This window comes from Rhinolophus sinicus, linkage group LG04 (genome assembly GCF_036562045.2).
Source record: "Rhinolophus sinicus isolate RSC01 linkage group LG04, ASM3656204v1, whole genome shotgun sequence".
Lineage (NCBI taxonomy): Eukaryota > Metazoa > Chordata > Mammalia > Chiroptera > Rhinolophidae > Rhinolophus > Rhinolophus sinicus.
Window position 1 is genome coordinate 136,926,412 of NC_133754.1, and position 17,545 is coordinate 136,943,956.

Genomic DNA, 17,545 nt, shown 5'->3' on the forward strand with positions numbered 1-17,545 from the left:
CATTCGTCAAAATAAGGGCTTACAGTTGTCCCCTGTTATCTGTGGTTTTGCTTTCTTTGTTTTTTCATGGGATGAAAATATTAAATGGAAAATTACAGAAATAAACACTTAATAAGTTTTAAATTGTGAGCCCTTTTGAGTATCATAATAAAATCTCACACCAACCCGCTCTGCCCCGTCCAGAACATATCCATCCCTTTGTCCAGTGTACCCATGTTATATATGCTCCCTGCCCAGTAGTCACTTAGTAGCCATCTCAGTTATCAGATCAACTGTCATGGTATCGCAGTGCTTTACTCAGGTGACCTTTATTTAACTTAATCATGGCCCCAAAGCATAAGAGTAATGATGCTGGAAATTAGGATATGCCAAGCAGAAGATGTAAAGTGCTTCCTTTAAGTTAAAAGGTGAGTAGAGAAAAATAAGATATTTTGAGAGAGAGAGCGACCATATTCATATGAATTTTATTACAGTATATTGTTATAATTGTTCTATTTTATTATTAGTTATTGTTGTTAATCTCTTACTGTATCTACTTTATAAATTAAACTGTACCATCGGTGAGTATGTATAGGAAAAAATATAGTACGGTACATATCGATAATATCTGTCGTTTCAGGTATCTACTGGAGGTCTTGGTATATATCCCTCACAGATAAGTATGGACTACTGTATAGTGGTCAGGTGATAAGTAGAGTTTGGACCCACTCCCATCTCATCTGTGACCCATGCAGCCATTAAAGATGATAATTAGGAAAACCAGTCAGCAACATACGTAGGTGTGAGCTTATGGTATGACAAATTTGAAAAAAGGATAGAAAATTACATATTACTACAGCTGAAATTATGTGCATGTCTAGATGAAGAGTAAATGCTGGCAGCAAAAATGAAAATATTTGAGCTTGGATGATATCATAGATGAGTTTTGTTTGTTTGGCCTTTCTCAATTCTTCAAACTCTCCTGAATGCTGCTTTTGCTCCCTTTGTAAAAGGTACTTTTTTTTTTTTAAAGAATTAGAACTCATCTAGATCTTTTGTTTTAAAGATTGCCATTTATATACTTTTCAGCCCATAAAAAGTAAGAATGTCAATTGTAGCCATTCTCCTAAATATTACAAGGATTCTTAGAGCCAGTCATGCATGAGGTATCTAGCACACACAAGATGCTGCAGGAATGACAAAACCCCACGATCTCCCTGTCCTCCAGGAGCAGACATAAAATACTCAGTGGCTTTTCTCCACAATTTGTAGTTAGACCCTGTGTATCCTTAAATGCTTTCTGTTCATTAGAAAAACTCAAATGCTTTCAAGATTCCAGGAAGCCACAAAACATGTCAATTATGGCTTCCCTTTGTATAAAGCTCAGTCTGTGATCTGACAGTCTCAACAGGCTTCTCCAGTATCCAGAGGAAACTACAGATTAAAAATAACTCTATTGACAATCTATCCATTTCCGTAACTGGAAATTTCCAAGCATCTCTGCTTCTGAAAATTCCTTTGTAAATTTAGAGAGAATAATTTCCTTTATCTTCAGTCTGGAACCAAGAAGGAGCCGCGGGACACTCCCGGGAGTGCAATATGGTCATTTTCTAAAGTGCAGTGGTGCTTGCTCACAGCCACAGGCTGCAGAGGTGAGGGTCCAGATCCATGAAGGGTCGGCTGACTGGCTTCTCTCAGTACAGTGGCCAGTGCTGCCTTGTCTTTTTGTAGTCTTCATATTAAAGTGCTGGCTCGTACAAAGGCATTTGGAAGGTACAAACAAGCTCTGCAGGCCAAGGGACTCTTTTTCAGAGTCCAGCAGCTTCTTGCGCAAGTCCCGTCAGATCACCCCAGCTCCTGAGAAGAAAAATCCACAAATAGGAAAATCACTTTTTAGATGAGAAAATATGAACTTCTCAAAAATAGATTGGAGTGAAAAACTGTTAAAAAGCTCATCTATCTTTCTTTCTACCCCCTCTCCCGTTCCCCTCGTCCAAGTCTTCAGCGTCTCTCTCCAGACCTATTGCAAGAGCCTTCTTCCCTCCATTCTCTGGGCTGCAGACAGCTCAGTACTACTGCAGCACAATTCATGGGGCTCCCCTATTCAGAACCTTTTATAGTTCCCCACTGCTCCAGGTATTTCTGTTTGTTGCTGCAGACTTCTTCTCCACTCTGCTCTGCCCTGCTCGTGCCCCAGGAGATTGACGTTGTGGACTGTCACTGGGCTCTCTTCCCCTGGCTTCCATTCCATTCTTTCCCTCAGCCTCGGGGTGAAAGGAGATTGCAGTCTGTAAGAGAGTGAGCTTGGGGTATGTATTCCTCAGCAACCTCCCAGAGAGTTTGCAAGATGACTTTATCCTTCTGTTAAAGGCCATAGCTCCTTGTGGATAGCGCTTTCCTCCTGCTGGTCTCCCCAGGGTTCTACTAATTGCGGCCTCCCCTTTTCCCTTCAGGCCTAGGGACAGTTACTTGTTCCCTGATCTTGCTAGTGCCAGGGTGCTCAACATAGCTCCCTGAGCTCCCCTAACTCTGGGCATGTCTTTGTAAATAGTTAAAACTTGTAACTTGCCTGGTCACTCCTTCTGCGTATGCTGTTTCCTGCAGAGACCTGACTAAGGTATTCACGCCCAGTGAGTAAAATCTAATCTCCTTTGCCTGGAATTCATGGTTCACAATATGGCCCCCAACAGTCTCTTTCCCCTTATCTCACACCTGGCTCTTTCCAAACTAGGTCATATCCTTTTCCTACAGATGCCTCATGTCTCCCTGACTCTCTGCCTTACCTCCTTTCCCCCACTCTATCTATAATAGTTTGCTATTTCTGTTTCTGCATGGTTGAAATGTCACCTCCTCCATGAAACCTTTCCTCTTCCCTGGTTATCCCCAGTCTAAAGTGATATTTCCCCCCATCTCTGAACTTTCATGTATTATTTGTACCTCTTGTAAGCCACAGAGCACTATAAAAATACACAGATTTCTCACACAACTGAAAATTCATGAGTCCAGATGAGTGAGACTGTTAGTATGTCCTCTTGCAGCCCCCTCTTCCCTCCCAAGGACAGCTGTGCTGTTTGGACAGGAAGCTTGAATGTGGAGCGGGATTTCTAGAGATTCTGAGGATAGATCTTTAAGACGGGCTTCAGCATAAGTTGATAATTTGAGAACTACATGATTTTTCAAATATGTTCCAAGAAGCACAAGGTACTTTAGAAGTCTTTGTGGGAACCTATGGCAGGAACCCATTCCACCACTGTTTTAATCTCTTTTGTGAGATAACAGAAAAATATATATATTGGTCTCTGCCCCCAGTTCCTGGTGGAGTTCCTAAAACCTTTGTAGTTTTCTAAGTGACAAGAGCACTAGGAGTATCTTTTGTTCTAATATTTGGTTTTTGACCCAGTTTCCTTACAGAGCTCCTAAATCCTTTGGAATTTCCTGGGTGATAGGAATGTCTTTTGTTCTATTGAGGTGACCCTTGGTGGGCTCCTGGATGGGGTCTGGTCACCAAAAAGACTAAGCTATGATTAAAAACTTGGAATTATCAGCCCCATCCCCCATTGTCCAGATAGGGGTTAAAGATTGGTCATGCTTACGTGACAAAAGCATCCATTAAAATCCCCAAATTAGGGGTTCTGAAAGCTTCTGGGTTGGTGAACATACAGAGGTACTGGGAGAGTGGCACACAGAGAAGGCATGGAAGCACCGAGCCCCTTCCCACCTACCTCGCCCTACGCATTTCTTCCATCTAGATGTTCATCTATACCCTTTATCATCTCCTTTTATAATAAACTGGTAATCAGTAAGTAAACTGTTGTCCTGAACTCTAGAAAATAAATGGAATCTGAGGAGGGGAACCTGGGAACCTCAGCTTTATAGCCTATTGGTGAGAACCTGGACTTCCCTTTGGCATCTGAAGGGGAGTGGGGGCGGGGAGGGCAGTCCTGTGGTACTGAACTCTTACCCAGTGGGATCTCAGGTTATCTCCAGGTAGATAGTGTCATGATTGAGTTAAATTGCAGGACACCCAGTTGGTGTTATAGACAGTTTCTTGGTGGAGTAAACCTCCACATATCTGGTATTAGAAGTGTTGTAAGTGTGGTAGTAGCGTGAAAGGAAAGGAAAAACACAGAAGGAGGACTGAAGTTTCTCCTACTCAGTATATGTACGTGTTCTGTGGAATGTTTCCTCCAGAAAGGGGTTATAATGGCAAATAAATAAAAAAGAAAAGATTGCAAAACACTGGAATAGGCAAGGGGAAATGAGACACCGCCATGGTGCCATTGTGGAATGCTGAGGTTGTGGTCAGTTTTCAGGTGGAACTTCTTATGGGGAAGACAAGACACTCATGTAAAATAAAATAAAACAAAACAACAGAGACTGGATCAATTGCAAGGGGATATACAGAAAGCTGGTCTCTTAATTTTAACCCAAACTACACCAATTTTTTGAGTACTGTATCTCCAATACTCGATTGTAAGAATCTTGGATGACTAATGTACTTAATTCACTATTACAATTTCCACATAGCCTACCTGACACAGAGTCTTGAAAACAGCAGACACTTAATACATGTTAGAGCGTGAATGAATGAATGAGTGAGTGAATGAATAGCACTATGTTGGCAATCACAAGACCTTTTGTTTTTCTGTTAAAATTTTATTCCAGAAAAATCACTTAATATCTCTTAGCCTCAATCTCACCATCTCTACAATGAGGAAGTCAGGTTACATAATTTATAAGCTCTAACAAACCACAGCTTGATGAGTAGAATAACTCCTTTTTAAAGGAAGTATCATATATACCTAAGATATCAGAATCCACTCCTACAGGTATACTGGTTGACAGCTTAGTTGCCTACATAAGAGCAAGAAGCCATGGGCCAAAATAGCAACACAAGGGAATAAGGTTAGCTGCAAGAAGAACTTCCACAAATGGAAAGGACACTGTGCCATAGACAAGCACTCATGTGGCCTGAATTCTAGCTTGTTCTACCACTAAGATATAAGATGACCTTGTGCAAGTCACCTCATCGCTTACCTCCTTGCAGTATGTACCCATCCCTTTTAGATGGGCTGGGCTAGAAATCTCCGAAAGGCAACTAAGACATTGGTATATGTCTTTGAAAGGGTGAATAGTATTTCCCTCCCTAAAGTTGACAAGGACCCAGTGAAGAGTCCAATGTAATACATTTCACTACTGGGATATAGAGAGGTGAGTGGGGAATGGTTAAAAGGGCTTCAGAAAATTAGTTCACCTAACAATCATCCCTGGGTACTTAAAAGTGATACATTGGGACCGTTAAAAAGGTATAAAACTACAAAGAAAATTCAGGAAACATAAAAGAAGAAAACCATACAAGGTTCCATAACATAAAGACAGTGATTATGGACACTGTAATGTTTTTACTTCACTTCTGGGGGAGAAAGGGAGTATGGTGGGTGTACTAAAAATACTTTAAAAGTAGAGCATTAATGATATATTTTTATATCTAAGTATATAAATATCTAAGTATATTTTTATATCTCACTTTGTTTCCTTTTTTATTATATAGGCAGCTTTTCCTCATATTATTATTCCTCAGAAGTAGAATTTTAAATGGTAACATATGGTCTATTGAGTAGAAGTTCCAGTTTTTCCCTGTTGTATCAGTCACGGTAGGCTAGATTATGCTGCAATAACAAACAATTCAAAATCTCAATATAATAAACAAAGATTTATTCTTGCTCATGTTCCGTGTCCACTGAGGGTCAGCAGGGGGGCTCGGTTATTTGTTGTTATTCAGAGACTCATGCTGATGTACAATCACTACCTCAAATGTTACTGGTTACCATGCCAGATGGAAAAAGAAAATATGTCAAAGCACACACTAGCTCTTACTTATTTTTTCTACCTAGAAGTAACATACATCACTTATGCTTACATTTAGTTGATCAAAACAAGTCATATGACCACACCTAACTACCAATTAATTGCAGAGACATGCAATCCTATTATGTGCACAAAAGCAAGCGATCCAGGAAATACGTGAAATAACACTAATGATCACCACATCCACGATGGAGAAGGCTAGGAATGAGCTATCTCTTTGGCCACATTTAGTTTGAAAACTTTTTATTTTCTCATATTAAAGTTAAGGCCTTGAAGGCCCCCCGGGGAGATTGAGACATGTGGATTTCCACCAGAAGACAACAGGCAACACCTTTCCCAGAGTTTCCCAGGAAGTTAGGGGGCAAAGCCATGGTGTGGAAAACCCAGCCCTGAGCAGCTGTTGCTCGAGCTACTGAGCCCTGCTGGGCACTCACTCAATAACTGGGTCTCGCTTCAGTCTCTGGCCAGTGAAGCAAAACCAACAAGCCCTTCCTTTCTTAAGTGGGAAGGGAGAATATTTATCTGAATAAAAGTCTTGTCAGAAGTAAGTATGATGGACATGCTCAGGGCAAGTCCCAAGACTGACTCTCCCCAGGTGATGCTGAGTAAGAACATGCGGGCCCACAATGGCTCCTGGACAGCTCGACACTGTCCCAACACCACGGTCTGGGGGAGAGGCAGAGCTGTGATGGCAGAGAATAGGTGTGGGAGAATGAGAGCCTGAGCTGGCCGGGCCTAAGTACTCCCTAGCGGGGCTCTGTCCTCAGACTTCATGAAGCTGAGGTAGGAGTGGGGGTTGGCATTAGATCATGTAGTACAGGAACAAGTACATCTGCTGTGGGAGAAGGCACAAAGCCAGGGAGAACCTCTAGGTCGGGAGTCAGCAAACTTTCTCTGTAAAAATGCAGATGGTAAAATAGTTAGACTTTATGGGCTATAAGGTCTCCGTTGCAATTACTCAAGTCTGCCATCAGAAGCAGGGGAAGGGGGGTGAAAGTTGGGGGGACAATATGGAAACCATGAGCATGGCTCTGTTTCAATAAAATTTTGTTTACAAAAACTACTGGTCCCCGAGTCATAGTTCGCCTACCCCTTTTTAGTTAATACACATCGAACAATAGTAGAGTATTAACTCTTGTTGATTCTCATTTAATAGGTGCCTCATGAAAGTACAACCTTTCTACAATGTAATGGGCTTTCAAAGGAAGAGGAAGACGTTGTCTATTTTCTAGGAATTTATAACTTAGTACTCTTGGAACTGCAGATCCCACTCAAGTAAGCTTTTCACCCAGCATAAATGTCATAATCAATACATTTATTTTCTTTTAATAAATACACGGCACATGGGGCATTAATAATTATAACCTGGTCCTGTGTATCCAATTTTACTAAATCTAATACCTGTTTTCTTGGGATAAGAAAAAACAATTTAAAAGTAAATGACAAATCAGAGGAAAACATAAACCATAGAGCAGGCAACGGGTTAATAGTAACTGTAAGTAAAGACATAAATAAAAAGATGGAGAAAAGATTATGCATAGGCAATTCCTGATGGAAGATAAAACCTATAAATATATGAAAAAATGTTTTATCTCACTAATAATTTAAAAAGGCAAATTAAAATAATGATGACTTTCAATTTTCAATTTTCAAAGTAGCAAAATTTAAAAACAGTGATAATTCCCAGCATCAGGACAAGTGTGATGAAACTAGCTCTTTCATGTGTTACTAGTATAAATAGGAACAGTTTTCTAGAGGGCAATGCAGCAACACATTTTGAGAGTCTTAAAAATGCCTATAGCTTTGGGGCCGGCCCGGTGGCTCAGGCGGTTAGAGCTCCGTGCTCCTAACTCCGAAGGCTGCCGGTTCGATTCCCACATGGGCCAGTGGGCTCTCAACCACAAGGTTGCCAGTTCAATTCCTCGAGTCCCACAAGGGATGGTGGGCTCTGCCCCCTGCAACTAAGATTGAACACGGCACCTTGAGCTGAGCTGCCTCCCGGATGGCTCAGTTGTTGGTTGGAGCGTGGGCTCTCAACCACAAGGTTGCCAGTTCAATTCCTCGACTCCCGCAAGGGATGGTGGGCAGCGCCCCCTGCAACTAAGATTGAACATGGCACCTTGAGCTGAGCTGCCGCTGAGCTCCCGGATGGCTCAGTTGGTTGGAGCGCATCCTCTCAACCACAAGGTTGCCAGTTCGACTCCCGCAAGGGATGGTGGGCTGTGCCCCCTGCAACTAGCAACGGCAACTGGACCTGGAGCTGAGCTGCGCCCTCCACAACTAAGACTGAAAGAACAACAACTTGAAGCTGAACAGAACCTTCCACAACTAAGATTGAAAGGACAACAATTTGACCATTGTTCCCCAATAAAGTCCTGTTCCCCTTCCCCAATAAAATTTAAAAAAAAAAAAAAAAATGCCTATAGCTTTATCCCAGTAATTCTATGTCTTGGACTTTATCTTGTCATAATAATCATAGATTTTATGTACAAGGCTATGAATTGTGATAATGTTTAAAAAGCCAAAATATAAAATAACTATGAGGTAGATACTAATGTCCAACAATACAGAATTAGATAAATCCTGGTACATGTATATAATGACATACCATAGAGCCATGCATTATATTTTTAATATGTAGGTAATACTAATGATATAGTTAAGTAAAAAAGAAAAATCAAGGTTTACAAGCTATAATTTAATTTTGAAAAAATTTAAACATAGAAAATTATCAGGATTTAAATAGCAACATTAAATATTAACCATGATAATCCCTGGGCAATGGCTTATAAATCATTTTGACTTTCTTTATACTTTTTATTTTTCATTTTTATACTCAGAAAAAATTATATAGCTTTTTAAAAGTTCTAAAAATCATTATAAGCTATTCTTTTTTGACCTGGCAGACTCAACCAAAATTAGACAAGATTTATCTTTTAATAGGAGTCAAATTTGGTCAAAATCAATGACCTTCTTTTAAATGTATCACAGAATAAACTAAAAGAAGTACAGACAAATGGACTATAAAACAGACAGATACCAAATACCCAATAGTTGCATTAACCTTAATATCTCACTTTGTTACACTGATCAGGTAGACATAAACTATGTACATGTGCAAGGAGCCAGAAAATAATGCTGGATCATGCACATCCAGAGTGGTAACAGCTGTTACATATACAATGTCAGAAGGGGAGTAGATTGGAGAGGGGGGTTATCACTTTGTGAGGGGTGTAAATGTCTATTACATTGTTTTGTGCACTGAACTAATGAAAAAAAAAAAGTTGAGAGGATAAAAAAAAAAAGGGGCAGAGCTGAATGTGGAGAAGGTGCTTTCTCACCCACATCTTTATTATCTTCACTCCACTGTCTTTTTTCCCTGTCAACCTTTGCAATAGATTGTTATCGCAAAGAATCGCTTCCGTGACAAAGTCAAAACACTGGCCTGTAACTAGAATAGATTATAAACTTGTTGAAAACAGGGACCATGTCTATTATGTTCATCTTAGCATTCCCGGTAAAGCCCCACATCAAGTGCACAGTAAATGCTCATTAACTCTTTGTTAAATTAACATATGGCCCAACTTGGAGGCATAATTAGTATATATGTTAATATATATATTAGTATGCATGTATGTCTATATATGTACATGTATGTGTTTGTGTATGTCTTCAAGTATACGCTAATTAGTTACAGTGATATTTAAGGAGAAGTCAGATGAACACCAAATAGATTAATTACAGAACAGGCTCAGTTGGGTCCCTATTGAGGGTCTGCTTATTGGTGTCTGTGCAGAAAAAGATTAACTCATTAGGCCTGGGTTGCTCAAACCCTGCAACCTTCCAAAGGAAGGCCTGTCTTCAGGACTGGCCCTTGATCCAGCTCCTAGGAGATAACCTTTGAGCCCATGGAATATCCTGCTTGATAAGAGCTTCTTTCAATGCCCAAGGCTTGGGCCCCATTGTACCTGTTTGACCAGGTAGTTTATGCTAAAAGCATGGATGGCTTATGATGAGTGCCTGTTTTTGCATGCATGAGGCCAGGACCATGCTGTATCAGTTTGACCTTGAGTGGGGCAGGGAGCCAGAGGCTGAGCAGCTAAGATCAGTCACATGGTCACTGCATGACTGCATGACCGGCCCCCAGCAAAAACCCTGGACAACAAGGCTTGGATGTGCTTCTATGGTTGGCAACACTTGGCATGTGTTGTCACAGATAGTTTCTGGGGGAATTAAGTGCATCCTTGTACAATTCCACTAAGAAGAGACTCCTGGAAGGTTGAACCTGGTTTTCCTGGGCTTCACCCCATGCACTTTTTCCCTTTGCTGACTTTAATCTGTATCCTTTTGCTGTAATAAACCATAACTGTGAATATAAGAAAGAAAAAAGAGTGTTATAGACTGTATACAATGCAGAGGGAAAATAAAGAGGGGTGAGTTGTAGGAGAAAGTCTTACAGATTAAACAAGGGAGTACAATGTAGTGTACAGGGGTGGGCTCTGGACTTGGATACTTGGGTGCATTTATTGGCCCTCGTATTTACTAGCCAGATGAACTTGCACAAATATTTCCTCATGTATAAAACGGGGGGGTGGGGGTGGGAGGAAGTATATATACTTCATAGGGTTACTGTGAGGATTAAATGAGTTAGTACCTCTGAAGTATTTAGAACAGTGGTCTGGCATTATTATCATCATAACTGATCCTGCCAGAAGTTTGAATTTGAGTAAGCAAGACAGAATGCGGAGGGCACGCCAGGCAGAAGACACTATGGGAGCAAAGGCACAGAGATGGGAATGAGCACTGCATAGGAGCAGGAGAGGTGCAAGGACGGCAGAAGGCCTGAAACACCATGTGAAGGAGTTTGGATCTGGTCTGGAGACAAGAGTGTGGCATGGTGATGAGACAGTATGGAGAGGATTGGATGTAGCAATGTGTGCTGTCTCCACTTACAGGGGCTTTTCAAAGCTATCTATAAATATTTCAGTTCCTCATTGGGTGTTGGCAAGAAAAGCCAGATATTTGGTAACTCAAACCTACCTCATGCAATCTCTTCTTTTTACTGAGAAGTCATTTCCAAAACTGTCTGTTTGATTTTATAAAGTTATTTTGGCTACAAGATTGTTTTATTTTTCCCCCCTCTCGATTTACTCAGCTATTTATTATTTCAAAATACATAACGTGGTAGATTCTCAAACCACATGTGTCCTTTTGTTGCTGAAAGACTGACAGCCAGTGAGCTGAGAAAAAATCCTGCTGAAATAAACGAAAGCCCTACACACTTAGTTTGTATGCAAATCTGGGAGGTTCATGGATAAGCAGGTATTAGACAGAGCTGTGACCTCTTGGATGACTCCAGGGACCAGACAATAGATGGTAACATGATTCTATTTTTAAAGGCCAGCGAGGTGTAACGAATTGACTTACTCCAGCCAAGAGTGCCCCTCCCTGTCTGCTGGTGCCTGTGATGGTTAATTTTATGTATCAGCTTGGCTAGACTATTATGCCACTTGTTTATCAAATATTAATTTGTATGTTGCTGTGAAGATATTTTGTAGATGTGATTAAAATTTACCATCAATTGATTTTAAATAAAGAGATTACCTTCTATAATGTGGGTGGGCCTCATTCAATCAGTTGAAGACCTTAAGATCAAGAGCTGAGGTGATCCAGGAAAGAAGGACTTCTGCCTCAAGACTGTAATATAGAAATTCTACCCGAGTTCCCAGACTGCTGGCCTGCTCTACAGATTTTGGACTCAAAATTGCACCTTCAACTTTTACCTGAATTGCCAGTCTGCCCTACAGATTTCACACTTGCCAGTCTCCTCGTGGTTCTGTGGTTCTGTTTCTCTGGAGAAACCTCAAGTGCCCCTCACCTCCAACAACAGGTACCAAGTGTTCTTGGCTGTCTAACCACTGAGCCCCAGACCTATCCTCTTTGCATATCCAAAATCAATATCTCCATCCATGTCCTGCCCCTCTTGTTCCCAGGGTATATTATCCAAAATGTTAAATTAGTTCTCAATAAAGAGTTAATAACTGGTGAGCACCTTCACAGGGGAAGAACTTAAAAAACATCTACTGAAATCTAACACATTGGTATTTGTCTTGACAAAACCATGAAACACTATGCCAAGTAAAAATGGGCCAATTTTCCCTTTAGTATTCCATCTCTATAGATGATTAGTTAATTTCTACATTTTATGCAGCTCTAAACATGACTACAGACTTGGGTCAATCCAAAAATACCTTTGAATGCAACTGAAACATAGAGAACACAAAATAATTACGTAAGTGTTAAAATGTGCACGTATAGGACAAAGGTGAACAGAAACACAGATAAATAGATAATGATTTTTTGTTTTGTTTTTGTTTTTGTTTTCTAAAGAGCATCTACTTGACATTTGACAAATACATGGCCAAATTCTATTTTCCCCATCCCACACCCAGGCAGACATCATTCATCAATCAACACATTCTCCATCTAGAAACGGTCTCCCAAACCATCCTCATCTCTGCTCTATGCATTCCCTGCACCTGACATGAGGCCTGTTTGCCCTTCTGGATTTGGTCCAACCTTATCAATTTACAGACAACAAAACTGAAGCCAAGAGAGGGGGTGGATCTTACTTAAGATTATATATCTAGCTCACAAAATAACTTGAATCTAAATCTCTTCAATTTTAATCATGACCTCTTTTTTTATAAAAATAAATATTTCAGGCATAAAACGTAAGTATAGACGATAATGTAATGAACATCTGTATATCTACTACACAATTTAAGAGGTTAAATGTGGTGTTTATCATTTCTATGCTGTTTTTGTACTTGTACTTCAGATGACTGTTTCCATAAACACTGCTTAGGGGTTGTTTGCATGTGTTTAAACTCTCTACAGTAGTCACATGCTGTTTATATCTTTCTGCAATCTATCTTTCCTCTCAAAATTATATTGTTTAGATTTATCCATCTCAAAAATACATCTAGTTTTGGTGCTTTCGTTTTAATTATTGGATAATTTTCCTATTCATCTATTCTTCTATTGATTCATATTTGATTATTTCTAATTTGTTGCTATTATAAGTAACAGGACCAGGAATATTCCTATGTGTGTCTTCTATGATGTATATCTAAGTGGTCCTGACCTCTTTATATCAGGCCACATATTCTCAAGTAAGTGCCCGGGAGCGGTGAGGGAGAGAGAAGTTACCTCTCTCTCACCTGCTTGACTCTTCCTTCCCCAGTTAGCAGACAGAGAGAGTGACTATATATAACTGGGGTGGGAGGGAAGGAGATTAATTCCATTTCTTTAATTTGACTTTTAATCAGTATAGTTACTTTACTTTGAATTTCAGATAGCATTACAAGAGGGTGTGAGATTTTTCTGTTTATAAGGAGATGTATTGGTTAAAAATGGTTGTGATACCCTGTTAATCCAAAGATGTTACTCTATAATAGTGCGATATTTAGACCATGTGGTAGGCCATAGGGAGAGACACTTAGGACGGCACCAAGCAAGCCTTTGAGCATTTCTCAGTTCCTCAAAGAGATGTTTCTGTCTTCATTACTCAGATCCTAAACTTTTTCCTGACTATATTTTCTCTCTAGGAGAAAGGTTGCAAACCATCATTGACAGGCTCAATTAGTCTATGGGCATATTTTATTTGGTTTCTTTGGTATTTGAAATATTTTCAGCCAGCACTGAATAACTACAACATTTTATATAAAAATCTGGATTTCCATCTTCTCTGGCAATGTTAGGCTAGTGCTAAATTGACAGGGAACATGCTCTCCAATTTGTCGCAGTCTCATCACACCCTATTTGATTACACTAGGACTTGTTTTTTTAAAATTTTTGGCGGATTATTAGGGAACAGTGTATTTCTCCAGGGCCCATCAGCTCCAAGTCGTTGTCCTTCAATCTAGTTGTGGAGGGCGCAGCTCAGCTCCAAATCCAGTCGCCATTTTCGATCTTTAGTTGCAGGGGGCACAGTCCACCATCCCAAGTGGGAATTGAACCAGCAACCTTGTTGTTGAGAGCTCGTGCTCTAACCAACTGAGCCATCCGGCCGCCCCTACACTAGGACTTTTTGAGTCATTACATTACCTGCCTGGCCCTGGTGAGCATCAGAGTTTACCACGTCTGCTCTCAGGCCTTTCACTATTTGTTCCTTATGCTGAGCAGTTGAAGGAGGACTTCGTGCTCATGAAACTCAGACAAATATGGGGGCCTCTCTCCCATGTAAACTCACTGTAGGCCAAGCAGACCAACTTACAGGAATACAGAACTTTTGTTTCTCAGGATTGGATGTTTCAATAAGGACTGCCAGTGTTGAAACTTTCCTGAGTCAAGAAAAATCTCATTGCTAATTCAGAGAAGCTCAGTGTAACTGAACCTCAAATCCAGGCCGAGGCTGCATTTGTTTTCTTGGTTCTGTGCATAGTGACAGGATGTATTTTTATGAATGGTTTTCAGGGAAGTGGTGAGAGGTAGGAAGGGTGAAGGGGCCAATTTCAGTCCTTTCAGTTATATTTTGTGCTTATGAGCTGCCATGTCTTATGTATAAGCCAGACACAGACCCTGGTATTTGAAGGTTTACTATGGTTGTTTTCACAATTTGGTGCCTCTGGAATTTGGGGGATATATTCAGCAGAATTCTAAAACGAATAGTTCTGAATATTTTCAGAGTAGCTGATACAAAATTATTTAGAAATTTCTATGATTTTCCTAGCATCATTTTGAAGAAGTCATGAACTCATGCATTACAACATGTAATTCTGTATTACGAAAGGAAAGACAGTTTTCCCAAGAAAGCTAAAAATACCAGTTTACAACATGGTCCAGGCCTGTCCCCAACACACCATTTCCCCATGGCCTAAGCTTTCCATCCAACCAGCCTGAATGATTTCAGCAACTCCACTTTTGCTGACCTCCAGATCACACCCTTCTCTTGCCTATGAATTCCAACTCCAAGCGTGACAACCTCAGGAAGAGACTTCTATTCCCTCAGCATTACTCTTGACCCATAGCCCCCACCAATGTGCTTAATCATGGTTGCAAAATAACAGCTGTTGATTACATCACAGTTGAATATCTTCCCCTTACTGTTAAGTTTTAACAATGTTTCTAACTACGTGAGCCCACATGTCCTGTTTCCCCGAAAATAAGATCTAGCCGGACCATCAGCTCTAATGCGTCTTTTGAGCAAAAATTAATATAAGACCAGTCTTATTTTATTATAAGACTGGGTCTTTATAATAATATAACATAATGTAATTAATATAATATAATATAATATAATATAATATAATATAATATAATATAATATATACCAGGTCTTATATTTATTTTTGCTCCAAAAGACTCATTAGAGCTGATTGTCTGGCTAGGTCTTATTTTCCGGGGAAAAGGGCCCTAGCAGTGCTTAGCAATATAGACAGACCAAAGGCTATGTAATTGTTCTGTAGCTGTACAGCAGATATACCACCTTTGCTCTTCAAGAAAGATATGGAACAATGCAAGGTTGTAAGAACAACTTGCTGAAATATCACCGAATAGGATGATTCTGTGATTCTGTACAGGCCTAAATTATTCAGTTACCCTTTGTGCATTGACAGAACAGTGGCTATTTCTTAATTCAAGCTGGGAGACAAAAAGAAGTGATAAAGAAAAAACCATACTCACAGCTCTGTTCACTTCCCGCCTGATTGCAGTGATCTTTTTTGTTGTGTCTGAAAAAGAAAAATCCCAGAATAAGATTAATGAGAACATTATTCTGTTTATAGGCTAACTATTTGCAGAACAAAAAGTAAATCCAAATAAATCCATATATAGAAGTCTAGTCATCTACCTTGGCTGGAGACCTCAGCTTGAATAATGTATAATGTAAAACCATACCCTTAGGCAAAAACTGTGAACAAATAAGGCCTCCACTTCCCATGCCTTTGTCTGCCCCTGACCCCTCAGGCACTCAGAGGCTGAGGGACTGCTAATTTGGGTACTTAGCCCAGGATATATTTGGCTCCAGAATTACCTCTCCCTTTTCTGCTTTAGTCATTACTGCCACTCTTTCAGGTCTGCCCTACACAGAGCAGAATGTCTGATCAATTAATTAGCACTAAGGTGTAAATGACTGATATGGTTCAAAGTAAATCAGGGGGCAGAAGCACAAGTTCACATAACGGGATGCTACTGGCCACTGTTTCCCTGGTTTCATCTCTTTCTCAATCCCTGATTTCACATGTTCCCTCCTTGTGGATTTTCTTCCAGGGCTTGATATCTATCTTCTGCAGTTGCCTGGGTTCCTGAACTCAGTCCATCCCTAATTCAGCTTTTGCTCTGTACCCCAGGTTTTTAGTAACTCCCTCATGACCACCCTGGGCCTCTATTCAGCATTACAGTCTCCTCTAAAACGGTTTGCATTTGAAATGATCCCAGCGGGTAACCCATAGGAATTGCCCTGGAATGCTGGAATTCCAGTGAAGTCCTCTCTAATGCCCGAGGTGAGTCCTGCCATTCTCTGTGGTTCTTATATAACCATAAATCAGCCAATTTGGCCTTTGGTTTACATCCCTGTAAAACCCTGGCTCAGTATTTTAGGGCAGTGCCATTGAAAGTGTGGTCCTTGGTCTGGTGCTGGCAGGTGAACTGTTTGTTATCAGTCCACAATGAGATAAGTACAGAAGTAGAGTGTAAACATTTAGAAAATTTTACAGTAATTCTTCTACTATTTTATATTTTTTGGTTATGTTTATTCAGATGTCCTGTTAAATTTATTAAATCCATTAAAAACTGGACTTGTTTTATGTCTTTGTTCTTTCCATTTAATTTTTTAGTAATTTGGGGTTTTTTTTTCTTTTAAGAACTTTTATTTATTTTAAGTGTGTTTTTCCAGGACCCATCAGCTCCAAGTCAAGTAGTTGTTTCAATCTAGCTGTGGAGGGTGCAGCTCACAGTGGCCCATGCAGGGATCAAACCGACAACCTTGTTAAGAGCGCCGAGCTCTAAACAACTGAGCTAACCGGCTGCCCCAGTAACTTGTTTTTAGTATGTATTATAAAAGTATCGATTCCAACATATTGGAAATTTGAAAAAACGCAAACTGGTTCTTCACCATAGAGAGTTTGAGAAGAAGAGATCTGGAGTCCTGTTCTAGAGATCTGCTCTCTCTAGCTGGTAACTCCTACTGGATTCTATTCTTGTCTTTGCCAATGGCCCAGCAAGTTAATGAACAAGTCACTCAATTATTTTGGGTTGAGACTCTCTCCTTCCATTGCCCAAAGATAATGTGTAATGTAAAATGTATTCAGATTGAACCAATTTTTATTAAGCACTTTTGCAACAAAAGGGCCGTAAGTCTTGGAGTCAGACATTCTGTGTTCAAACCCCAACTATGTGACTTTAGAAATACTTTCTGAGCTTCAATTTCTTCATCTACCAAGACGACTACTCTTTGCCTCAAGCAGTTTTTGTGAAATTAACTGAAAAAAGATCTAGCACAATGCTGTCCAATAGAACTTTCTGCAAAGATGGATATAATTGTATATATGCTCTGTCCAGTACAGCAGCCACTAACCCCATGTGGCTACTGAGTACTTATAAGGTGTGAGCACTTACAACGTGACCAAGGAATAGAATTTTTATTTAATTTAAATTTAAAAACCACATGTGGCTAGTATATTATTACATAGAGCAA

At 40.0% G+C, this 17,545-nt stretch overlaps 1 protein-coding gene across 5 annotated transcripts in view; it reads right to left on the reverse strand.

The window, feature by feature from the left end:
- Positions 1 to 445: 445 nt before the first annotated feature.
- Positions 446 to 17,545, reverse strand: part of PDCD1LG2 (programmed cell death 1 ligand 2) — a 61,173-nt gene continuing 44,073 nt past the window's right edge. For 4 of the 5 annotated variants that reach the window (XM_019727160.2, XM_019727162.2, XM_074330458.1 and 1 more), the window contains exons 6-7: positions 15,535 to 15,581; positions 446 to 1,836 (exon numbers count right to left, since the gene is read on the reverse strand). In XM_019727160.2, coding sequence (XP_019582719.2) covers positions 15,543 to 15,581 — 39 coding nt within the window. In that variant the 3' untranslated portion in view covers positions 446 to 1,836; positions 15,535 to 15,542. Of the gene's footprint in view, positions 1,837 to 2,090; positions 2,244 to 15,534; positions 15,582 to 17,545 lie in introns of all 5 variants that reach the window. The other variant, XR_012495717.1, reaches the window with a different exon arrangement.